Below are 26391 nucleotides of genomic sequence, written 5' to 3'. Positions count from 1 at the left end.
AGGGCTTTTATTGCTCTGTTTCTCAGCTTTTAGGAAACACTATGTCAACTTTTCTGTCTTTTCTCTGTGCCTCTGAAGGTTAGAGCATTTTAGATGGCTCCTGAGTTCCTCAATTCTGGGATTTGACAGGGGAGAAAAATGCTAGGAGATAGGTAATAACATTGTGAGTACTGGCAACACTACCCTTTTAATCAGACTGACAAAATCATTGTCACATAAGCAAGAGAACAGGATCTTTCATCTTAACTAAGATAGCTGACATGGTACCGTACCTCGGAAACCTTGGGCCTGCATAGGCTTTGTTCCAAGTTCTGCGTTGGGCATGTTATGCTGCTGTAGCTTCCTTTTTGCTTCTAGGACAGGGTTTTCAAATTGTGTTCTTCTATTTATGTGGCTGGAAAAAATTTGGTTTTGATTAAAAACTGGGTTCAGGTGGGGAAAATGATCATTTTCACAGTAGGATATTGTACATGACTTAGGTGTGTGTGGTTAGACAGCAAAACCATTATGAATCCCCAATGGGCCTGAGCATGTCCCTTATACTCCACACAACTTTGCTGGGGATGAGAAACTCATGATCTAGCGCATTGCATTATGAACAGCACTAAACGTCCTTTTATTTCAATATGCTGAACTCTGAGACAGACAAATGGTTTCGATCTATGGGATTACATACTAAATAGCAGTGCTGACAGACAATGACAGTTTTGCACGTTTTTAGCACAAGCATTATTCTGTGCATGATTCAAAGGGTATGAACCAGTTTTGTGCAGTATTATCTATTAGCTGTAAGTGGAATTACTTAATCATGTACAGAAAAGGTAAAGCCTAGGACACAGTGTGATTTTATGACTGTAGCTTAGAAATAAATCTAACATAGGAAATACACTGAAGATTACTTGTTTTTAATTCTATCTATATATCTACTCAGCTGTGGAGAAAAATCGAAGGTTGCAGAAACTAAGTCAGATGGTAGATTAGAACTACATAGATAAATATATGAAATATAAGAAAAGCTAATATACACATTTTTCTTTACATTTTACATTTCCTACAGTAGCCCAGTAAGTATATCTGTCATTACACCACTAATTTTCTGTATTGTGTTTAGAGCTACTATCTTAACCGTACACTCATCATATCCTTGATTTTTATTCTTTAATTTATAGAATGCACTTTATTAACCCTGTCCTGTGATATGTTTCACATATTTTCTGAAGAAGACAAAACAATTTAGTAGGCTGCATCAAACAACTCTGCAAGATAGGATTACAACTGAGAAAAGGGGCTTGTGCTGTAAATGTTCTGGGGAAATAAATACATTGGTACAGAAGGGCAAGTTTTCAAACATGTCACTCCTCTTTTGTGCTCACTGAGGTAATATTTATTGAGTTCTTCTGAAAATCCAATCCCAATCATGGGTTTTAGGCACTTGGAAAGGTAACCTGGGAACTTTTGAAACTCTGAGATCCTAAAAAGGGTACAATACCTTCAGTTAATATTGAAATGACCTTTTCTGCCACATTAAGCACTTCTCAGGTCCCTTGGGATTCAGATCCTACCCCTGCTTCAAAGACAGTAAGTGGAATTGCCATTAAAAAGTGAGGGAGAAGAAAGGCAGCAAGTCCTGTGGGAGTGCAGTACACCTGGAAAATTTTAGCCTGAGCTAATGCCATAAAAAGGTTTTCAGTCATGTAAAAGAATATTTTATTTAATGAGAAGAATTAAATGTGATAAATCCTGGAGTTGCTACTTTCTTAACAGGTCTATAACTCATTCAAGTTGTGCTAACTTTCTCTCATACTCTAAAATTTTGATTAATAGTTTTCTTGTAAATTTTAATCTATGCTGCAGACAGAGAAAGTCCTTTTTTGTTTCTCTCCTTCTTCAGACAGGCTGTTTAAGAGCGAAAGCTTTCCTTTCCTAGATTTTTGCTTTCTAGCTAGGCCACGATGTAATTGCCAAAGTCTTCAGCACCTGTGTCTATCACAAACATAGAAACAAATGCTGGAATGGAGACAAACTTCACCAGTTAAAAATGGAGAAAGACAAGACTTCCATGTATTAAATAGGGTAATTATCAACTACTAACATAAGCACGAAAAATTTAGTTTTCATCCTATCACCTATCATGTGATATATTTCAATATTGTAAAGGAAACACTACTTCTGCCATTACACAAGGCAATAAATACTACATAAAGTTCTGATCACCTATGACCAATTAAAATAAATTCATAAAAGGTTTTACAGGAAGAACAGTGAAAAAGAGAGTCTTCTATGATAGAAGACCAAAGGAGTTTTACCTTTTTATTCAAGCAGAATTAATTCTGATAAGTAATTGCATTCTGTGAACACATTTGGAAGTAAATATTAGAATGTATTAAAGATGTCAAGATTCCAGTCTTGAAATCTGTAGGCTTCATACAAGCAGAAGTGTGAAATTATGCAACAGCTTACAATAGCAGATATAGGGTAAAATATCTAGTGTGTTTTATGTTACCATTTGATATGGTTAAAACTAGGGTTGCTACACAGTGAGTTAATTGCTTCAACATAGGGAACAGGTCTTATTTCAGAGTCTCTAAAGTATCCTGGCCTGGTCTTCAGCTCCCCTTCCAGAAAAGCATGGGTTTCCCATAGTTTTTGTGCTATATTGCACAGATGTAATGGATCATACTACAGATCTGCATTTAGAATTTATTTAGAATCCTTAGTGTCTAAGGACTATCCTTAGTGTCACGCTAGAAATGCAGGGCGCATCTCAGTGCCGCAGGAGACCTCTTGCAGATCTGTTGCAACTTATATGTGGTTCTGTGATACATAAAAGGGTAAGATTTTAGCTAACATAGGATGTGTCTGTGGCTCAAGGAACATCAGTTCCTTGAGCTAGAATCTGTTATCCACTGCTTCTCTACAGTTTCTAGGTAGAGTTGTGGTTTAGTCCATTTACACATAAATATCTTCAGTAATGGCTACCTTGAAAATAACCCTTTTGTCCTAGCAGATCAGACAGGAATATTAGCAGTGGTACTTGAAGCACCTAAAGTTGTTGATGCAATTCATGCAATTCTTAGCTCCAGTTTATTCTGATATTTTGACTGTTTTATGGTAGCATGCAGTCTTGAAAGCTCAATGTGAGGATTTCAACAAAATTAAACAACTGCATTTAAATATTGTGTCCAAAAGGAGTCAGATAAAAGAAAATTATACTCATGATCAGTTATTTTATCAGTCAGTAGCACTGGATTTATGCTTCTAGACTGATGAGACATGAAACACTTCCCTTTCATGCAATTTTAAGTGCCATACAGCCTCATGCTAATTCAGAAAAATTGCTACTCATGAGTTTACCTGAGAAAGAAGTTATTAGGCTAAGTAGTTCCCTTGAAAGGACATTCTAGCCTTTCATCTAGGTAATTCAACTGCATACAAAATAAATATTACTAACCTAGGCCTTAATAAGACAAGCCAAATGCAAGTTTTACAGATGGTTGCAAATAAATGCTTTTGTGGTTAAAATGGATTTTGGATGTGATAAAAAATGTACTGCCCGTTGCTCGCAGTATCTAATTCAGTGAGCATTTTTATCTTTTCTTCCTTTATTTTATACAATGCATATTAAACATAAAAGCCTAATCCAAAGACAAGAATCCAACTAAATTCTCCTAGTGCCAATGTGGCTGCACAGAAGAACCGTGGTGCCTTTTGACTGCTTTCTAGTCCTAGGAATCCTGCATTTCCTTCTGCAGAGAAGAAGGGTGGTCAGTGCTGCTGTCCTCTGTTAGCTCACTGTATGCTAACTGGGGATAACCCCTCAGAGGTAGGATTTGTTCTGGGGCTGTATTTACCTGTGAATTTGAAACACTGTCTCTTGTGTTATGAGGAGGTATTATCACCACCAACCAGGATGTAAGACAGAGGCATCATTCTGCCATCTCATCAGTGATTGTGGACAGGCTAAGTTGGTTTTGTGTTGGAGTTTCATGTTAGATGTGCTTAAGACAACTGAAACACATTCTTAGGAAACTTACGGGCCTATTATTTGCCTACTATGCAAAGTTTAGTTGATGGGCAAGATACTGAGCCTTACCAAAATGTCTAACCATGTGAACCAGCAGAAAGAGTTTAATGCATCTTCTTTTCTTACTACTTTAGTGCATGGGATTTTTTTGTAGTTTGCAACTCTAACTTTTGAGATTCTTGCCTATAACCTACCAATGTAATTCTGAAGATCAGGATACCTAAAAGATGGACATTCTGATACACAACTCGTTAGTGCCTAAGTCCTCTTTACACCCACATTTTTCAGGTACTAGTACTTTATGATGACAAAAAACCTGAAGTAAGTTTTTCTAAATAAGTGCAGTCAGAAACTCTAAGTCAAGGAGGTGAATTTGTAACCTATATGGCTAATTTAACTGTTCTATTAAGAACACAGTGCCTGGAAATTGAGCTTTGTGTTGTAGTTAATCATCCTTAAAGGGGGAAATAATCTTTTGGCAATTAGAATGCTGAAAGACCCAGCACACTCTAATAACCATATTCTCTCCATTGCCCTGCACAGCTAAGTGTTGCTAGTTCTTAGTTTATAAATTAAGAGAAAATTGCATGAAAGTTAACCCCTGTGTAGCAAACTGTCCTGGGTTCAGTAGCAGTAGTCAGTTTTTCTCCTTCTTAGTAGCTTTTGAAGCACTGTGTTTTTGACTTTCGGCCTGGGAATGGAGCTGATAACAGCGATGTTTAGACTGACCAATGACTTTGTGAGTCTCATGCTCTGCCAGGGAGGAGGAGAAGCCGGGAGGAAGCAGGGACAGGACACCTGACCCAAACTAGCCAAAGAGGTATTCCATACCACAGCACGTCATGCCCAGGGATGTAGAACTGAGAGTTCCCGGAAGGGCTGGATCACTGCGGGGTGGGGGTGAGGTACCGGTTGGTGAGCGGTTGTATTCTCTTGCTTGTTATTTCCTTTATCATTATTATTATTGGTGGTAGCAGTAGTGATTTGTGTTATACCTTAGTTATTAAACTGTTCTTATCTCAACCTGTGGGAGCTGCATTCTTTTGATTCTCCTCCCCGTCCCTCCAGGAGCGGAGGGAAGAAAGGTGGGGGGGGAAGTGGACTGAGTGGTTCTGATTTACGGCCTGGGCTTAAACCACAACACAAACACTTCTCATTTATGTCAAACGTCTGCACCTTACAAATGAAGCCTGGATCTGCATAACACAGCAAATGAAAACTTTAATAAAGCCTCACACCTACATTCATGCACGATTAGGAAAGGAAGTGATACTGGAGACCTTATTTAACAGAACTTGCAAATATATTGCGATTAGTCTTTATTAGCTTTACTAGTGAGACCCTTGAGGTTTTCCTTTGTTTCTTCTTTAGTTTTATCTCTGGTCTCAGAGTATTGGAGCTGAGCATGGCTGGTCCTTTTAAGATGAACCTGAGACTTTCTGACTCATTGCTCATACTTACAAACTTCCCATGGGATACAAATATATCAGTAAGCAGACAATAAGCCCTTCTTTCACTGACAGCTTTAAAGGCCTGCAGGTAAAGTTGGACTGGACTTGAGTGTGTGAAAGTCTGCAATCTAACTTTTAAGGATTTACCCACATTTATGATATAATTAATAGAGTTTATTGTAGTCTGATTTTATCCAGTTAAAAATGAACTCATCTGTTGAATACTGGTAATAAAAGAAGGCATGACTGCCTCTTCTTAGCATGAAAAATGGAAAGCAATCTTTGTTTCAAAGTTATTGAGCTCCGACAGCAAGTTAAAGTACAGCTACATTTTACTGACTATAAAACTCCCTATGAACTTGGTGTGGCTGCAGTTTTAATGCCATCCTGTGAACATCCATTCCACTTCTAAAACCCTCTGAGCCTTCAGTAGGTTTGATATATCTTTCCACAAACCTTATCTGTGGTAGGATTAATAAATTTGGCACTAACAGCTTTAAAGTATGCAATTGCATAATAACATCTGGGCCTGGTGCCTTGCGTCTGTTTACCCATGGTTGGACACAAAATGGAGATAAATACTCGTTTCCTTTCTGACTGCAGTGAAGTGTGAGCCTCACTGGTGCCAGAACGCCTTGGGCTGCGCAATAACCGAGCGGGGTCTCAGTAAGATATTGATGCACAGGAACTGCACAACACCTGTTACTCCCCAAAACACATGAAAAACGACTGGGGCAGAACACTTACACCCAGCAGCTGCATAATTGCACATGCAGAAGTCTTTAGGGGAGGTTAAGTACAAAGAGATATGAGAACTCCAGCCCCTAGCTACTTGGGGACATCATAAAAGAGCTCAGGCATAAAAAGAGAGGGTAATTTAATGGCATAACGTAGGGACTTCAAAACATGCTTAGCTTTTTGCTTGGATCTGGACTGACTAAGCTGATTTGGGCTGAGCAACAAAGCAGATGGAGCTGCTGGCTCCTTCACCTGAGGGCAGGGAACAGGCTGGGGACAAAGCAGCAGAGCAGGTGCTCCTGCATTCGGAGAGCAGGACAGGAGTCAGCAGGGTAGTGGCCAAATGCTGTTTTCATTTGTTTGTTTGCTTTTAAGGAGGGCAAGGGAAGGTACATGGCATCCACAAGCTGCTGCTGTTACAGCAATAAAGAAAGTGGCACCTTACGTCTTCCAGACCTCCAGAAATCAGATCTCTTCTTGATCTCCCTGTCCAGCTCTACCCTGTGCATTTTAATAGCATCATATCCTGGGGTTTGGAAAAACTGCATCCCCAGAATCTATCCAGAATGATCCTGCAGTCAATGTATTGGTATGGATTTGAGAGACTAAGGGAAATTTTTTTTTATTTTGTGTGAAACAACTAGAATAAATGTACTGCAATCAAGATTTGAATTTGAGATTTTAGGTTAGGCGCCTTCATCTCTAAAGATCTCTGTTGTTTAACAAAAGGAACTAACGGATAGATCTTTTTCAACCTTCCAAGTGCTGTCTGCACAGTCACAGGGAGTGACATTTTGCCTCTGCTACATACTTTGTGTAAACAGTGGAGTAAGAACTGACCCCTGCAAACAGGTAACACGATTTTGAATCTAGATCCACTCTGCATAAGTCTTATTTGCTGTATTAAGCTAAAAAAAGCAGAGAAAATCATCGGGTTTTTTACTTTTTTTACTCCAATTTACTTATTTTACGTAGGGAGTGGCCAGAACAGGTTCTACCTATTACTTCAAATGAAAGCTTCATGTTGCCCTTGGCACAAAGGAGTAAGAAGCATTTTTTCTTGTTTCATAACTAAAATAAAATCTTAAAAAAAAATAAAATCAAGGATTGTGCTATGAAAATAGAAATTTATATTCTGTTATTTTCAGCTGCACTTTTACGTACAAAATAAAACACAACATTCCTAAAATTTTATATACAGTGTATAAATAACCTGCCTTCTGGTATAAGCAGTATAAACATCTGATTTGCAGCAAGGAAGGACTACCCAGAAAATTATCTTTACTGAGCTAAAATGATTATGCTTTGCTCTATTTTTTGATTAACAAGGTTTCTACCTCATTGTATATCTACAGCTTACAGAGAAAATACATTTCCTTAATTAATATGATCTCTGTAAAAGTATCAGCTGGAACAATACCATGAAATCAGACCTTGGAGAAAGAGAATGACTGAATGCCTGAGTCACTTATTTGAGACACATTGAATATATTTGGACATATTAGCTGTATTGATGACTGAGAATTCCTGGTACACCCTCACTTTAACACGTCAAGTAATTGTACCTATTCCTTGACACTGCAGAGGATACTGGTATCAGGTTATGACATATTAATAGCAACTTAATATTGAACTTGGGAACTTACTCAACATAATAAGTGCCATAAATGGGATCATCAATTTTCTCCCAGCCATATGGAAGCTCTGAAAAACAAAGAGTTATCTCTCTCAGTAAATGCAGTACAGAATGCTAATATTTCTAATAACAAAGTTGTGGATCTTTGCTGGGTGTTGAGGGAAATAACTTGATAGTGAAATGAGATACAGTGACCAAAGCAAATGTCAAATTTTGAGCACACACACACACTCCCCAAGGCCACAAGTAGTAGTAACTCGAAAATTGGCATGCAAACACAGACCTCAGTCTCCAGAACAACACATTTTTAATTGAACTCTTTGAACTGTTCCAATAGCTGTGCTAGCCAACAACTGTAGCACATCTTGTAAGCCATCACTGCTGGAGGAAGCGAGGGCATTCTGTTTTCCTAAATAGGTACATGCAAAAAACCTACTTTGTCTTTTAAGCCTTTTTCTTTGCCAGGAATCCTGGAAAAGTTGGTCTAGAAGGAATGTCATGTGAGTACAGTAACTATACCTAAATGTTCCTGAGAAGTCTGTACTCTTCATCTTGCTGTGATGGCAATTCCACAGCCTCCAAAGGCACCCTGTTCCAAAACTTAGTTAAATATTGGGGACATTGGAGTACATAGTACTACATGGAAGTACAAACTAAGATATTATAGTACCTTTTGGCCATAAAACTAACCACATTTTGCAGAAATAGAGATCCTTAAAACATTCCAGTATTAACAATTAAAATGTTAAAACATTAATTTAATATCTTGAAAATCAATCTGTGTTCATGTACAAGCAAACTGTTACCTATATATTCATGTACATCCATACATATTTTATTATCACTCACACTGCATGCTTAAGAAATTATTAAAGTGCCAACAGAACTTCATCTTGTGTTTAAAAGGCACCAGATGGATGTGATAAATACCTCAGCTGACATGAACAGAGTAAAAACCTCAGTTCCATATGTGATGACTTTGATGGAGGAGACTCACAAAAGGATAGGCATTCCCATCACACACACGTATCAATGTCTATGCAGTTAAAGACTATGGCACAATATACAGGATTGGAATTGATTCTGGAATTCCTTATCCTTTTTCCCTTTTTAAACTCACTTGCGCTTCTGAAGTAACTTTTTGGAGACAATGAGTACTAAACTAGACAAAGCAGAACTGGTGTATCTCATGCTGAACAGAGAATAGACAATTATTTACGTGCTCTAAAAGGCAAATAGGCAAGTAAAGTCTGACTGCCAATAGGGAATGAGATAAAACCCCCCATGTTTAGAAATTGCTTAATGTCTGCTTGTTACTTCTCCTCTAAACGTATCTCTTTTTTAGTGAACCTGCTTAGACAGCCGGATGCTTAGACATCCCTCAGAGGATGTTCCTGCTCAGCCTTTTCCAATACTGCAATGAAGGATACAATCCTCTGTCAGAGACTGGCAGATGAGGAACATCTCAATTACTTTTTTGTAATGAAAAGCTCAAGGACTTTCTTAATGTTTATACTCAATTTTTGCTATTAGTCTTAGAATATTGTTAGCTTTGAAATCTTCACAGGACCACACTCTGAACTGCTTTTGTCAGGGCTATTTTGATATTGTCACTTCACAGGAATAAATGCAGCATAGGCTATTTAAGCAGGTCACAGAATCACAAAACAACTGATACTGGATGGGACCTCTGGAGATTGTCTAGCCCAACCTCTCTGCTCAAAGCAGGGTCACTTAGACCAGGTTGCTCAGGTCCATCTTCAGTCAGATTTAAATATCTCCAAGGACAGAGACTCCACAACCTCTCTGGGCAACTTCTTCAAGTGGCTGGTCACTCACAGAGTAAGAGTTTTTTTCAGACTCTCCTGTATTTTGGTTTGCATCCTTTACCTCCTGTACTGTCACAGGACGCCACTAGAAAGAGCCTGGTTCCATCTTCCTTGCACCTCCCTTCATGCATTTATTTAATCTGATAAAATCCCCCTTGAGCCTTTTCTTCTTCAGGCTACACAGACCCGGTTTTCTCAGCCCTTCCTTATAGGAGAGATGCTCTAATCCCTTAATCATCTCAGTGGCCCTTCAATGCTCTCCTGTATGTCCATGTCTTGTACTGGGGAGCCGAGAACAGGATCCAGAACTCCAGCTGTGCCTCACCAGTGCTGAGGAGAGGGGAAGGATTATACCCCTTGATGTGTTGGCAATGCTCTGTCAACTACAGCCCAGGAGGCTGTTGGCTGCTTTATTGCAAGGACATGTCACTGGCTCACCATCAAGTCACCAAGCATTAGAAAGCCCTGATGTTGCTCTTTCCAGATCTGCTCAGAACTTCAGTAAAATCTGTTGGTAACTGACTCTGCAATGGTTCCCACAAAGTCCCATATATCCTGAGACAAGGCTGTGGAATGTTATCCATAAATACTCATAAAGAAAGCAGCTGCAGCATGAATTCTGTAGTGTCCCTACAGTAAGTTTCATTCCCAATGCACTCATGATAAACGAGGTAATAATTTGCTATAAAAAAACCCCCAATGCTTTTACCTAACCCTGTGACACAGAATGAAATAAGGTATTAGTTTAAATACTACAGGTACATCTTATTTTCATGCACCCTTTCAGGGTTTTTTTCCCCTAATTAACTTAATGCTGCTTTCATATCTGGCCATATAAAATTACATTCCCTTAGAGAAAAGTGAGGCAGGTACTGGTATCTCTGTACATAAAAATACACACAAACACATACATACAGATACACACACACAGATAGGTCCCTGTCCCAAAGTTAATTAGTAGATGGAGTTTTTTCCAGCTATGAAATTAAAGAACAGAAAGTATATATTTTGCCCAAATTTAAAGGTATGTATTTTTCTCTAAATATATACACTTTAAAATATAGATGAATAGGACATATTTTATTTTGCATATGTATGAAAATCTGAAATAATCTGAGGATTTAACCTACTGGCCTATTTTGTCCTAAAGTAATACATAACTGTATTTATGAACTAGCACAACTATTGAGAAGGCAAATGGCAAATCCCATTTTCTAGTGTAAAAGTCTGTAAAAAATTAATGAATTTGACATATTATGGAAAATCCACTTCTGAATGCATGGATTCAGAAGCAGGGAAATAAAAAAAAATTACCTTTGTGTATCATAATATATATAAACTCCATCTAAGGCTATGGTCTAATTTCATTTTTCCATTTGAGATGCAGCCTGTAAACTATGTTTAATTAATATTCTGTGTTGACCATTAAAATGGAATTGCTAGAGCACAAACCCCAAGCCCCTCCCGCCAAGTGTGGCAGATAATGTTAGTGGAGTGTAGTTTACTACAAAGCTTCTGTTAGAACAATCTTCTGCTACATTTGCTTTCAGAAGCATTGTGATTATTTTTCATTACATTAAATAGCAGAATCTATTCCACTTTTCACTATTGAAATGAAAGAATACAGGACAGAAATACTTTAGTGCTTCATAAAACAGGAAGCTAAACATTTGCCAAATTAGGGGTGAGGGCATTACAGTTCCTCTTTTTCATTTCACTGTGCCCAGGGCTGATCATTAGGGATGAGAGTGAACAGTAAACATTTATAAAAGAGAATTATTATAAAACACTAGTGTAGGAGATTACTCTTGGCCACTGTGATTTGAATTAGGAAGGCAGCTATAAATTCTACTGATATTCATTTGGTTGCACTTGCATGCTAGTTCACGTACAACTTCCGCAATCAACAGTTTCATGATTACTATGCTATATATGAAATCTTAATTTTCATGAGTTCAACACTTCTATCATTCATGTTTCAATTCTACTGATTCCAGGAGGCTTTCTGTGTATAGATGGAAAAAAACCCCAAAATCTACCCTTTATTTTAAATCTTCTATATCTAGCATTGCATGCCCACAGATCTCCTCCTGTCGCCCAGTGGAGGGCCTGTTCACAAATATTTGTAAAATCACCATTTAAAAATCAGTAATAGTTTGTGTCGCATTTGGCAATGCTGATACCATGAGTGGACGGAAAGGTGGTGGATAATCTGTATAGTATGTTTATATGCTCTCAGACAATTTGCTTTGTATTTTCAAAAAAAGAAAGAAAGAAGGAAAAACAGAAGGGAAAGAGTAGCAGGAATTTAAGTCACTTTAATAATGGTAGTGCCTTCTCATCACAGCCTGCTTATGCTAACGGTCCAGACACTCTTACTCTGATTTCTGAAAGCTGTTGTGTTTCAGAATGACTTTTGATGGTGCCACTTAACCTTCTCTGGCAATGGAGGAAGGAGTACATTTTGGATCTCAATGTGCCAAGATGAAAAAGCATATTACCAAATCAAAAGATTAATTTTAATGAATTTTATGGAGTACAAAATGTGTTAAAGAGTCATAAAATCCTCTCAAGGCTTCAGAACCACAGCCAACATTGCGTCACATCCCTACTGACAGGCTGGAAAGACAGAGAGCATATTGAATTTGCTGCAATCAAAATATTTCTATAGTACAAAATAATAAAGTATGAGAAAGAAAAATAAAATATATGTCTGCTGTTACTGAAATGGTGCAATAAGGATGCGGAAGCCGTGGAAGTCAATATGAGTTAGGTTCACCTGCCTGGTTAACACCCAGGCACAGGTCAGGAATCCTTTTCTAACTCATATAAGAGACTTCTCAGAGGAATACTGTATCTTTCCACTCCACAGCCTGTTTGTTTTACTTCTTCCTTCCTCTCTCTTTTCTTTCTCCCTGTTTCAAATTCAGTTTTGCCTTCTCAAGTCAGTTACTTGCTACAAAGACTATCAGGAGAGCTGGGTTAAGAGTTACAAAATACAGTGCAGATCCACAGTCCAACACAGTTGCACATTCTTCCTGTTTCTTTAAGACACATAATCTTGGAAATATTCATCTGTGAGTCTAAACCAGTGTTCCTCATTGCACAGCTTATACAAAACCCATCGCCTGCAACACCCTAGGGCACAGCACACAGATTACCAGGGAGCGGATGCTTCCTCTGGTGTGTTGTGCTGCTCCCTCAGGAGCAGGGGGCTGGAGATGTCTGGTTTGAATGCTTTTGTTAGTGTATGTCCACACTGCCAGGATGATACATGAAAGAGATATAATGCTACTGCTCCTGAAAACTTCTGTTACAGGTTGCCATAAGGGAAGAGAGGATTACTGCTCACTGAAAATCAGTATTTAACTGACTACTCACATATCTGCGAGAATTCTGATAGGTCACCTACCTGCACACCATCTGGGAGCTCCAAAACCCAACAAAAATATCAACAGTTATATGCTACGGTAAAATTCTTTATGCTACCTCAACAGGTTCCTCTACTTAGCCAATGTTTCAAATGTCACTGCCTGAGCTGGAAAATGCAATTACTAACATGGACTTCTCTGCACTAGAGTACAAATCCAAAGCTGTGGATGAACAGCCTCACCTTCACAGCAAAACCAAATTCAATTTTCCTGTCATGGAAGACCTGGAAAACTGAGGGAATGTACCATCTCCAAGCCAAGCCATATAAGACCATTTTCAATTAAACTTGTGCTCTCCAACCGCCATTCTCATACCAGCAAATTTCACAGTCATGACTGTTTATGTTCCGTCTGTAATCACAAACCATTCATGTGCAATTTGTTCTCATGAATAAAATGACATTATGCATAATTTCTACTTGCACAATGGAAACAAATGTCTAAGTAACATTCACATTCAATATATGCATCTTCTTCCTTCTGTGCAGCTTATTGTGACATGCTACAGCCTCAATTGTGCAGAAAGTAGATTAGTAAATATTACTTTCAATTCAATAATATTTTCTCCCAGCATTGTTACCTAATGAAATACTGACAACAGTAGGGATACTTTTAACAGAGGGGGGCCACGAGGATGATTAAGTAGGCTGAGAACGTTGGGGCTGTTCAGCCTGGAGAAGAGAAGCTGCATGGAGACCTCACAGCAGCCTTCCAGTATCTGAAGGGGGCCCTATAAAGATGCTGGGGAGGGACTCTTCATTAGGAACTGTAGTGATAGGACAAGAGATAACGGGTTAAAACTTAAACAGGGGAAGTTTAGATTGGATATATGGAAGAAATTCTTTACTGTGAGGGTGGTGAGGCACTGGAATGGGTTGCCCAGGGAAGCTGTGAATGCTCCATCCCTGACAGCATTCAAGGCCAGGCTGGACAGAGCCTTGGGTGGCATGGTTTAGTGTGAGGTGTCTCTGCCCATGGCAGGGGGGTTGGAACTTGGTGATCTTAAGGTCCTTTCCAACCCAAACCATTCTATGATTCTATGAACATTAGGAGTACTTGATCCCTCTGACATGCAGAACTGTGTAATGTCTAATCATGGTTTGCATTAATACTGTGAAAAAGCATCAACTGAATTACTGAGGTTTAACTATCAAAAAAGAGCTCTTAAAGGGCTTGACAGCTGTTAATTCAAATTAAAAATTAACAAAATGCAATTAGAACAAAATTAGGTGAAAAAGTACCTTATATGTTGAGAATTTAGTTAGGTTATTGTAGGCAGTGCCAGAAATGGTTTTCTTAATAAAGCCTTATTAAAGAATGCAATTCTCAACAGTTTAGTGGGCAATAACTGCAGCTGGACAGAGTAACCTTCAAGCTTATTAAAAGTTTCAAACAAACTGCAAAAAACCTATTTTCTGTGTATTTAGAAATAATAGGTTTAAGGAAAGCAGAAATGACAAAAAAAATTTAAACTTCTTTCTGTCATCAAGTCATGTTATCCTTTTGTCTTGTTCTCTGTCCTTACTCCTGTGTTGCTTGAGCTGGGTACTTTGTATTACAAAACATTTGAGGAGAGAGAAGCTTGTTGATTTCACAGTTCCTGCTAAAGTAACTAGTGCTTTGTTGGGGAAATAGAAACCACTAAGAAACACTGAAAAATCTCATTTTTTTAGGTACAGTTTCTTGTCCGGAGACTGGGTATGAAATCCTTCTCCTCACAGCTCCTAGCTTTAAACTAGCTAACATGGGTATTGCTAGGAGTCAAGTCACTTCAGGATGTATCTCGGTGCAGAATGTGAACTTGCTGGAGAAGCTCAGCACGTGCCCCAGTGGTTCCTCATGCGCATGTCAAGGAGCTGCAATGGCAATGCCGGCTGGTTCAAAGTTTAGACGTGCACATTAAAGGGACTGTCATCAACACACTTGTCTTACCAGCAGAAGAGGAGCCCCATGTGCATTAACTGCTCACTGCATTACCAATTTGTATTCCTGAAGTTCAGCAGATTTGATGCACGCCACGCATACCTCCAACGTGCAAGATTCTGCCTTTGAAACTGATTTTATTAACACAGCCTTTTTATGCTATATTCTTTAGACTTTGAAGAAAACAGACGGAAAAGAAACATTCTTTTTGATCTTCTGGATGTTCAGATCTTTCAGTGCTTGTACCTCATTACTGGCTGCATCAATTCAGCCTTGTTACAAACCAGTGTTTTCTACCTAATAACTGCCTGATCTCATGAAGCACAGCTTTTCTTCTATTTGCTTTTCAGTCTCTTCATTTATTTATATTATTTCCTTTGCTGTTAAATGTTTAACAACATACCTGTGAATTTATGGAGTTATTGAATTTACTGTTATATAAACTAAAAACTTCAGTTTGGCTACTGACCTAAAAAGACACACAAAAGTATGTGGCTACTAATAATGCAGGCTAGACCTTATGTGAGGCAGCTAGGCATTCAGTTACTAGTATCTCAAATTCATGTTTATAAACTTCAGCATACTTTAGCTAGCTGTTCACCTCTTCAGTTCTGGTATAATAAAGAAAAAAAAGCCTATTAATCTGTAACAAACACAAATAACATATTTTTATTGCCATTTTCAGCACCAAATTTTACTAAAGAGGAAACAGGATTACCCTCAGCCTTTCCTCACAGGGCAATAGCCCCTACCCCTGACCGTCTTGGTGGCCTGTTGCTGAACTCGCTCCTATGTATTGATCCAGTTTATTATGTGGGGTCCTAAAACTGGATGCAGAAACACAGATGTGGTCTGATGAGTCAGTTCTCAACCTATTGCAAGATTTTCTTCCTGCCCAGATGCAGGACTTCGCATTTGTCCTAGTTGAATATGACAAAGTTTCTGCTGATCCATTCCTCCACCCTGCCTAGGTCCCTCAATGGCAGCCCTACCTTTGACCATGGTGACTGGTTCCCTTGGTGTCACCTGCAAAGTCGACTTTGTTGCCTCCTTCAGACTGTACATAAAGATGTCAGAAAGGACAGACTGTGCTATGTCTGCAGTAATCCTGTTTCACAGGCATTCAGGTATAGTATGACCCATCAACTACTACCCTCGAGCCCCACCACCCAACCAATTATTTACCTGCTCAGTTCTCCATCCATCCAGACTTTTAACGCCCTAAATGTGACACACAAATATTATGGGAAACAGAGTAAAAAAGTCTTGCAGAAGTCAAGGCTTCCTCACCACTGTCTCCCTTACCAGCCTGTCCTCTGATCCTGACTCACAGACTCTCAACCAGCCAGCCAGCCATCAAATAGGAGAGCTCCATACAGCCAAGCTGTTGCTCCACACAAAGGACAATCCCTTTTCCTCATCTTCCACTCACCATCTTTCCTGGTCAAACAGGATACTTTAAAAATCTGACTGATTTTTTAAAATAACAACACTAAACTTTAATAAAAATGTCAATCAATGTTAGAAAACATTTTTTTTTCATTACTTCATTTGTCTCACTGGACTTTGAGAGTCACAAGTCAACGTTTCAAAATAAAGCACACAGTGTAATGCTTTCTGTTTTGTTTTGGTTTGGTTTTTCTGCCTTGTTATTATGCCAAATGGCAATTACTTGATTTTATGTGACAGGCCAGTGAGGCAAATGTATAGACATATTATAAAATGAGATGGGAAAATGTAGCTTCTATAGTAACAATGAATAAAAACCAGCCAAGAATTGCTTTGTATGCTTCCCATGAACCGATTATCTGTGGGTGGTCCACAAATAAGGCCTATCCTGCCCAGACTGTAAAATTACAGAGGTATATTACTTGTTTTTGATGACCCGCAATGGCCTCAGAAGCGTCAGATACTGACCTGGGATGGAAATCTCAGAGCAGATTAAAGAACTTGTGCTCGGATCGAGTACAAGATGTCTATATTTTATTTCCAAGTGGCCAATGAAGTTGCATGCAATCAGATAGAAGAATCCTCCTCAAGGTACTTCCTACATGATCTGTTTCCATGACTACCATGGTTTTTAATAATGTTTTCACAGTTCTGAACAGTAGCTGAATGTATGTAATGCAGATACATTAGCTGTTTAGATAGTAGTTGATGAAATAGATAACTCAATACAATTGATGAAGGAGATTACATAACACTGTAGAAAATTCAGGTTAATACTGCAGTAGCTGAGGCAGCAATTCCTGGTTTATACTGGTGAAATAAGATTAGAATCTGTTTTTGTCTCCTCAGTGGCTTCATTGCCTTGTTGAGGGTGAGAACTTTAAAAGCCCATCTTTTATTACTTTTTGCTATCTTGCACTTTAGATAAAAAGCTGCTTTAGTTGCATACAACTCCTTTCTGAAACTTTGTGTCATAACTTATTCATCATTATGCATTAGTTATATTTATGAGGACACTCAAATTGAGTCACTCCATACTTTAACCATTATGTTAAAAAACCCATTGGCATTTGAATGACAAGGAAATATGTATGAATTCAGAAGCTTATTTTTATTTGAATTGTAATGCCATCTGCCAAAACTAGGGTTCTGTGACAGCATCAGAAAGGAACTTTGCATGTGAAACAGGTGTGTGGTCCTTTGTTAATCTACCAGACGCATTTTGTTTGCATTCATAAGGGCACTTTGCAAAAGTAGTGTCCAATTCATACACAGATTTGTGACAATGACATAATAATCAGGTTTCTAAGTCACTTTTCCTGCAAGAATTTTAACTGTGTGGAATAATAATAACAACGCAATTAAGATCTACCCATGTTTTCTTCATGTTTTAATGTTCAGTAATGTTGGCATATAGTAACACATTATAGGAAGAAAGAAGAAAAAAAGGAAGGCAAACTAGTGCTTTCATGTTCATATTAACTATATTTTTTCTGTGTTGCAATGTCTCTTTCTTCCCAGTGTAAAAAAACCTTCATATGTGTGAACAGAGTAGTAACCCAAACACTAGAGAGGGGAAAAAGAGGGTACGGTGTGAGAGGGACAGGATGGAGGTGGAGATGGACAGACAGATGGAAAAAAAAAACAAAGAGGAGGCTATGGTTCCTAATGTGTTTTGTTTACTATTACACATTTCCAAAACCCTTCAGGTTCTTTTCCCAAAGAAAAAAGCGCTTTATTTCTCCCAAGAAACCTCAGACCTCCTTCAAAGACAAGCCACGGTCTATTCGTAATTTTTCTCAGATCTAGTATTTTTTTCCAAAAGAATTTGTGTTCCCCCCCCCCCCCCGCCTCCTTCTTGAGACTCCTTCCTTACAGCCCCAGTGGTGATGCAGCCCCCTGAATCCTGCTGGGCAGGAGCACCTCCACTACCCAGTGTAAACCTGAGTCTTCCCCATTCCCAGAACTTCTGAGGCTAAAAAGATTATAAAAACAACTGAAAGACTGCTGTCATACCTCAGAAAAAGCATATCTACAGCAGTTAATGGAAGAAGAGATTTTTGGCTCACTTTTTTTCATTCATGTTCAGCAATAGCCTTTATCATAAACATCAGCCCAGAGAAATGAGGTTTCTGACTTTCACAACACTGCTATATGTAATTTTGGAACCAGAAACTGATCTACTTGTTATTCCAACAGAAAGTAAACTTTTCCTCAGTGTACTGCCCTTGTACCTGTAAAATTAATTATTTAAATTAAATTAGTTACATTTAATTGTGTTTGTACTTAATGGTTGAAGGCAGGTCTCCAAACTGAAGCTGTACCAACTCAGTGGCATAATAACAAATCTTCAATTTAAACTCTTTTTCTCTTAGTCTTTTAATTTCTGCTCTTTACTGTTCTCCACTCTCTTCAGCTTCTTAAACAAATATCAAGGTCACTACAAGTTCTTAAAAGGAAATGGGACCCTCCATACTGCTTCCCCTACAACTTATCCCACAAGATATATGGCCTACCACAAAGCTGGAAATGGAAATGGGAAAAATAAGTTGTGGCAACATTTGTTTTAAGATTGTTGCCATTGTCTTTAACTATGCAGGGTAGTAATATGACCAGTGAAGAACAAATAAACACAGAACAGAACAACTTTTAGTGGCTGGTTATATTTCTTCTCAGTCATTTACAGTCTTCATAAAACTTAATAAACTGTACTGGTCATCAGTAGACAGAACTCAGAGGATGAGAATTTTATTGGGACTTCTTTACTGGACAGGTGTACAGACAGTAATTATTATCTTAAAGTCAAGCAAAGCTGGAATGGACTTGATTTGATGTCTCTCTTGATAGGCACTCCTGACGTTGTAAGTGTTAATGCTTGCTATGCACTGCTGTAAACTGTAATGTTGGGATTATTGTCCATAACTTTCAGATGCAGCAGAATGGCCTAAATTAAGTTTGTTTGTAGTTTACGATATATACGCTGTGTGCACTAATCAATAACTAGTGACGTTTTTCCCTAGTGAACTTTAATTATTTTGAGGAAAATGCTATATGCCTGCAGAATACGTGTGCTCAGTTCCTAAGTTTGCCTTTTGTTCTGAGCTGTAGTCAGGTTTTGTGGATTTAAATCAGTATCTATTTTCTTCCTTGGTACGTAATTAAGTGCTAACATTTCACATGCTTGGTTCACATCTGGCTCACTGGTCTGTGCTTGCAGAGGAAGATTATTTCTGTATCATGGGAAAAAATAAGCCTCCAATCTTTTACAAAAAGTCTTACAAATGAGGAGAATTGAACGCTACATCCATTTTAGGAGCATATTTTTCTGTGCTCCACTAAGTCAGTTGTGCCACTGCCATGTTTGCGAATGGTTGGGCCTGAGGACTTGCAACACCTGTGGCAGAGGTAGCATCTGCCAGCCTTTTGTACACAGTGAAATGATAAAAATGTATTAGTTCTCCACTTTGCAGTTGCAGTCGTAATTACACAATGCGGCTGCAGCTGCAGGAAAATCCGTGCTGCTCAACAGTAAAGGAACTGAAGTGGAAGGAGTGAAGATGGTGTCGCTTTGCAACTATCTCTTTTTTTTCTTCTTTAGTATTTTGTATTTCTTCTACCATTTAAAAATGAGCAAATGATGAGAAAGGGCAAAGGGACAAGGAGAGTACAAAAGGTGGGTGGAAATGAGTGAGAGAAAGCATCAGTGTGACAGTGCGGAGAGGAAGATAACACTGCTATGACTGTCACAGTGGCTGGGCAAGTCTTGCTTGGACTGGCTCTGAATTGTTCACTTCCCTTCACATATTACTTCTCTCCTTTATCTGTTAGTCTCTTCTATTTTGCCAGTTCTATTTCCTTCACTTTTCTCTTTCTTAAATTTTAATTTTATGTTCCTTTCCCCCTTTTTTTGAAATTGTTTGAGTCATTTACAAGCAGGATACTTTTTGGTTTCGTAAAATTGATGGAAGACAACAGTATCTCCTCCAACTTAAAACAGGACCAAACATTTGTGCAATACGTACCACACAGCTTAAAAATCAGAGAATGTGTTCATAACTTCTGAGTTTGCAGGAGCTGAGTATGGATATCTGTACGAAGTCTAAAAGAGAATGGGGATTGTATAATATGGTTTTAAGATCATGAGCTAGCTGCTCCTTTTATCCCCTGTGATATGCATATGTAACTCATTAGTGAGTGCTTAGCATGAAGAGGATTTTGTAAGATTAAAACTTACTTAGATGGCAGTCTAAGGTTCTTTTGAGAATATTTTCTTTTCTTCCTTTAATAAAGGTAATTAATGCCACTCAGTTGTTTTAGGACCACAACAAAACAGGGTAAGAATAGGCTGTATCAGGTCTGTCAATTTTACATTGTCTTAAAGATTCTGAAGTTTACAACACTTAATCATGATGGCTGGAGGCCAAAGCAGCTCTATCACTCCCCTTCTCAGCTGGATAGGGAAGAGAAAATATAATGAAAGACTCCTGGGTTGAGATAAGGGCAGAGAGAGATCATTCACCAGGTACCACCAGGGGCAAACCAGACTTGACTTGGGGAAATTAATTTACTAACAATCATAGAACAGTTTGGGTTGGGAGGGACCACCAAAAGCCATCTAGTTCAACACTCCTGCAATGAGCAGGGACATCTTCAACTAGATCAGATTGCCCAGAACCACATCCAGCCCGGCCCTGAATGTCTTCAAGGATGGCACATCCACCACCTCCCCGGGCAACCTGTGCCAGAATTTTACCACCCTCATTTTTTTCCTCACATCCAGCCTGAATCTCCCCTCTTTCAGTTTTAAACCATCACCACTTGTCCTATCAAATCAGAGTTGGATAATAAGAAACGAAAACTCAGTCTTAAAACCACCTTCCCCACACCCATCCCTTCTTTCCAGGCTCAACTTTACTCCCAAATTCCCTAACTCCACAACCCCATAAGTGCATGGGGACAGGGAATGGGGGCTGTGGTCAGTTCATCACACATTGTCTCTGCTGGTCCTTCCTCCTCATGGGGAGGACTCCTCACACTCTTCCCGGCTCCAGTGCCTGGTCCCTCCCGTGAGAGACAGTCCTTTGTGAACTTCTCCAACATGGATCCTTCCCATGTGCTGCAGTTCTTCACAAACTGTTCCAGTGTGCGTCCCTTCCACAGGGTATAGTCATTTTAGAATCACAGAATAGTTTTGGTTGGAAGAGACCTTAAGATCATCCAGTTCCAACCCCCTGCCACAGGCAGGGACACCTTCCACTAGACCAGGTTGCTCCAAACCCCATCCAGCCTGGCCTTGAACACTGCCAGGGATGGAGCAGCCACAGCTTCTCAGGGCCACCTCTGTCAGTGCCTCACCACCCTCATAGGAAACCAAATACGCACTATTTGCTCAGATTTCCAGATTTTCTCTTGCACTTGTAAGTACGACAATATCTGCTTATCTTAAAAAAATGGGGACCTCATGAGCAACTATAATCCTGCAAGCATCAAGGTCATTGCCATGTTCCTTCAGAACAAGGCTGTTAAAAGGAATTGGTGTCAGAAAGCAGCACTGAGCTAAACTCTGCCCACTCTTTGATTTGAAGGTCAGACTTCTGCCATTCAGATGTTACCAAGGTTCTGAAATAATTTGATAAAGTGAACCAAGACAACACCAATTCATAGCAATCGATCACTAGTGTCTTCATGCACACTTAGTTACAACAGTGAGAGGAAAAACATACTGAAATTACAATGAAAGTAATGAAGAATACTGTGTTAGTATCAAAATCACAGTAGTCATCAATTCTCAACCCTGTCTGCTCACACAACAAAGTCTGGAGGCTCTTTTGACCTGAAACTGACAGGCAACAACACCTTCCTTGCTGTAGCAAAATAATTCACTGCAGCCAGACAACAATTAGCACCGCTTCACAGCTCCAGCTACCCTTGAATGATAGGAGCTTGTATTCAGCTCTCCTGTTCTCTTTAACCGTTATTCTTACGAAAGATCCTTTAAGGATCTTTCTTCTAACTGTTAGTAGCAAGAGGTTTATTTATTTATTTGTTCCCAACAGAAAATATTAAATACAATCTTTAAAAGACTGGAAATTTTGCTGTGCCTTTGTTGATGACTACGCTATTCTGTGTAATCACAGTAGTCCCTCAGTGAGGAGAAGCTTTCAATAACTGGTTCAAATTGTGATGCAGAGCATATGACTTTGGTAGAGATATTGTTAGGTTTATAGCCAAGGCTTTTTGTAGCCAAGGCCTTTCCTTTGTGTCTCAGCAAACCTGAGATAATTCAACAGGAATGAGAGAAGGAATATTTAGCAGAGCAGGACCAAGGAAATAGAGACTCATGTTATGTGGAAGTCACTACAGTAGAAATACTTCTGCCTATGGACACAGGGATTTTGCATCTCCCACTTGCAACGACTTTCTGGCCTTGAAAATTTTTTTCTTTGCATCCACATGCTGCATGGCCCTGCAGTTTGCTTCTCTCCCAGTGAAACTGCACCAGTTTTGCTACTTTAGGGGAAGCAGCAGAGTTTAACCCATGGTAATTGTCCATTATTATCTTAGAAAACAAGAACTCTTGAATGATGGGGTTTTCTGTCTTGTTTTAGCTACTCTAATGGTCAGAAGGAGATAAAACCTTAAGAGAAACTATTCCTATTGCCTTAGAAGAAAGCTCGCACACTCATCTTATCAATTTTTGATAAATTGATAACATTCTTGTAATTAAGGACAATTAAAAATCAGAAGGAGATAAAACCTTAAGAGAAACTATTCCTATTGCCTTAGAAGCAAGCTCGCACACTCATCAATTTTTGATAAATTGATAACATTCTTGTAATTAAGGACAATTAAAAACTATGACAATAAAGGAAAACATATAATAGAAAATGAAACCAAGGACATCAACACTCGATCTTGTGAGAATAAAATGTTGGATTAAAGAAAGAGAAAATTCATTCAATTACCACAGTACGAATGGTCTCGAGATGCCAAAAATGAATAGGAAATTCAACTTTTAATCTATCTAAAAGTGTACGTCTGCAGTCTTTGATTTAAACTCATGTCTAATGCAAATCTTATTAAAAGAAGAAAACATTCGGAAGGAAGAAAAGACAGCAGAATAAACGTATGACCTTCTCTGTTCTCCCCCAAAACAAGACCTTAATCTATTAAGGATAGCACACAAAGGCCCTTAATAATTTCCCTGGATCAGTTTTTACCTCTGTATCATGTATTTTTTTTTTTTTTTTTTTAATCTTAATGGATATTTATGATAACCTTTGATTTATCTAAATGCCAGAACATGGGAATCTCTGCTGAAGGTTCTACTTCAAGCACTTCATGTTCCCTTGCAAAGAGATACAAGTTTACAAAATGAACAACAGAAATGAAACAAATGTGCATAAGCAGACACTAAAAACAACCAAGTGTAATTTTCAATTAGGATAGTCTCTTTTCCCTTGTCCATTCTAAACCATACATTAGACCAACAACAGCTACAAATTATTTTTCACATTTGCCAGCAAAAATACCTTTTAACTCCATTTGTATGCAGTTGATGCAAGATGAAAATGAACAAAATAACAAAACCAGACAGTGTTGCCATATGCTCCAGTACAGAACCAAATTATAGTACATTAACACCCCATCACTATCATATCAAAAGAATGCAAAGATAAATGTTCCCTAAAGCAATATCTACTAAAGAATTAAAAGATGGATAAAGTAATAGTTTTAAAATAAAAATGCAAAATATTTAATTTCCCCCCTTTTTTTCTTCAAGGTTCCTCTTCTTTTATTTTTTTTCATTCTTTCTTCCCATCATTACTACTGTCACAGATTCTCTCTTTAGTTCATTTTATTGTTGTTAGAGATCTTGATGTTATCTTTGACCAGTAGCTCCAAGTTTATTTTTCTTACAGTTAAATCTTCCAGGAGCTGTAGTTTGAATAGCTTAAGAATATGCAAGATTCTTATGTCAGATATATCAAAAATTCACAGCCCACACATTAGTGGTCCTCAGAGCCTCAAACTACAGTGTTATATATGCTGGTCTGTCAAAATTCTCTCTTTTTTTTTTTTTTTTTTTTTTTTTTTGTCAATATGAAACATGCAACTTGACTAATTAAGTGTTTTAATAAAAGTCTAGATTTTCTTATTTCAACACCATTTCTTTTTCTCATCAGAGTTCATTTCCCCTTGAAAGAAATCTGGGATTAAGGTAGGCTGTGCTTGTTCTCACTATATGTGGGTATTATTCTGGAATAAGAGTATGTTTTACTAGGTTAACTTTCAGCTGAATACTGAGCACTTTGTGTATACACAAGGATGGAATATTAAAAACAATCCGAAAGTATGAAAAGGATGAAAAGTTCCTAGTTCAAAGTTCTTCCAATGTATACAGATCTCCTTTTATCTTCAGAAGCAGCATAATTACCTATGTGCTAATAATTATAAACTCTAATAGAATTGCAATCTTCAGCAGAAATAGGAAGGAAGGCTTTGAGCAACCTGATCTTATGAAAGACGTCCTCACCCATGGCAGGTTGGTTGGACTAGATGATCTTTAAAGGTCCCTTTGACAGCAAATCTTTCTATGATTCTACTGATATTGGTAATGTGAATGCCCATCTCCAGCAATTCCAGTTTCTCTACAGGTGATTTACTTTTCTCCTTTTATTGCTCCTTCCCACCCCCTCTTTTCTCTCTGCAGTTTCCAACCAGTAACTGGTAAGTAATCCTTTTTCCAGATCCCCAGTTCCATTTTCATACACCTTCCCACAAATGCCATTCTGTGATTCTATTAGGACAAAAGATATTGGCTGGATCTACAAGTTCTTAAATAGTCTAGAAACTTGGATTATAATTTACCAGAAGTATGAAAAAAAATGCTTAAAGAGCACAGAAGTGCTCAGAGCACAGAAGAAAATGCACAGAAGCAGACACAGGAAAGGCAATGCAAGTGCACAAGTAAAATGCACAAAAAATTAATACAGTGGGTGAAATCAATTTAGCCTCCATATTTATTCCTCCTTTTGTCCATTTCAGCTCCAGCCACTGATTCTGGTTCCAAGATGTGTTTTAAGTCCAAGCCTACTCAGGAAGCACACACCTTCTGAAAACACTTATGTGTTGTTGTCTGGCTGCTTTTAGTGTCTAGATCTTCTTAATTTAAATATTTTTAATTGAAATTTGTTTCATATTAAAGAGAAATTTGTTTTTCTATTTCACACAAATATTCCCTTAATCCTTAACTGTGCATGCCATCTCATTCGAATCTAAGCTATAAGACTTTAATCACACTCACATACGCAATACGTTCTCTCTTATCATGCAGGTAACATTTTATTTACCTGTTTAAGTTCCAGCTCATTAAACAGAGCTGTTCTGATGTTTAAGAAAGGAGCAGAATGTAATAAATAAATAATTAAACCCAAACAAGCAAATTAAGTATAAAAATGGTAAAATTAAGACAAGCAAAATGGCCAATTTAAATTCTTTTATTTAAATTCTCTTCCCCGGTCCACCCAAGCCCTCTGCTTTTTCTCACTATGAACTGACGTGTACATGCAGAACTTCCACTGAGCAAATGGGATGAAATATGGCCCCTGTCTGTAGTGTGCAAGCCCTAAAAACTGCAGACACATTTACAATATCAGTGTGAATGAGATAACTTTGGTCCCTGAAACAGTCTAGCCATAGACTTGGCAGCACAAAGCTGCATGCAAACTAAATTTATCCTGCTACTTCTGATGCAGAATAAGACCTTTAAGAGATAGTCAGGCATCCCCTCAACATGTTTTGAAAGCTGATTTTATTCTGTTCACTGCACTGGAGTTGTCAAAGAGATTTCTTAGATTGGAAATTCTTCTGGGCAGGGATCAGCTAACACTCATTTTTTGGTAACTAC

The 26391-nt window shown here is 38.3% G+C and overlaps 1 protein-coding gene across 2 annotated transcripts in view; it reads right to left on the bottom strand.

Annotated features, from left to right (window-relative positions):
* The window catches only part of MAGI2 (membrane associated guanylate kinase, WW and PDZ domain containing 2), a gene marked incomplete at both ends in the record, with an annotated part of 757046 nt that overhangs the window by 147352 nt on the left and 583303 nt on the right, over positions 1 to 26391 (bottom strand). For both annotated transcript variants that reach the window (XM_080629386.1, XM_080629387.1), the window contains 2 exons: positions 273 to 394; positions 7860 to 7917. In XM_080629386.1, the coding sequence (XP_080485512.1) occupies positions 273 to 394; positions 7860 to 7917 (180 nt within the window). The remainder of the gene's footprint in view (positions 1 to 272; positions 395 to 7859; positions 7918 to 26391) is intronic.

Source organism: Psittacula echo (genome assembly GCF_963264785.1).
Source record: "Psittacula echo genome assembly, chromosome: 1".
In the NCBI taxonomy this organism is placed as follows: Eukaryota; Metazoa; Chordata; class Aves; order Psittaciformes; family Psittacidae; genus Psittacula; species Psittacula echo.
This window is presented reverse-complemented; position numbering and strand designations above follow the sequence as displayed.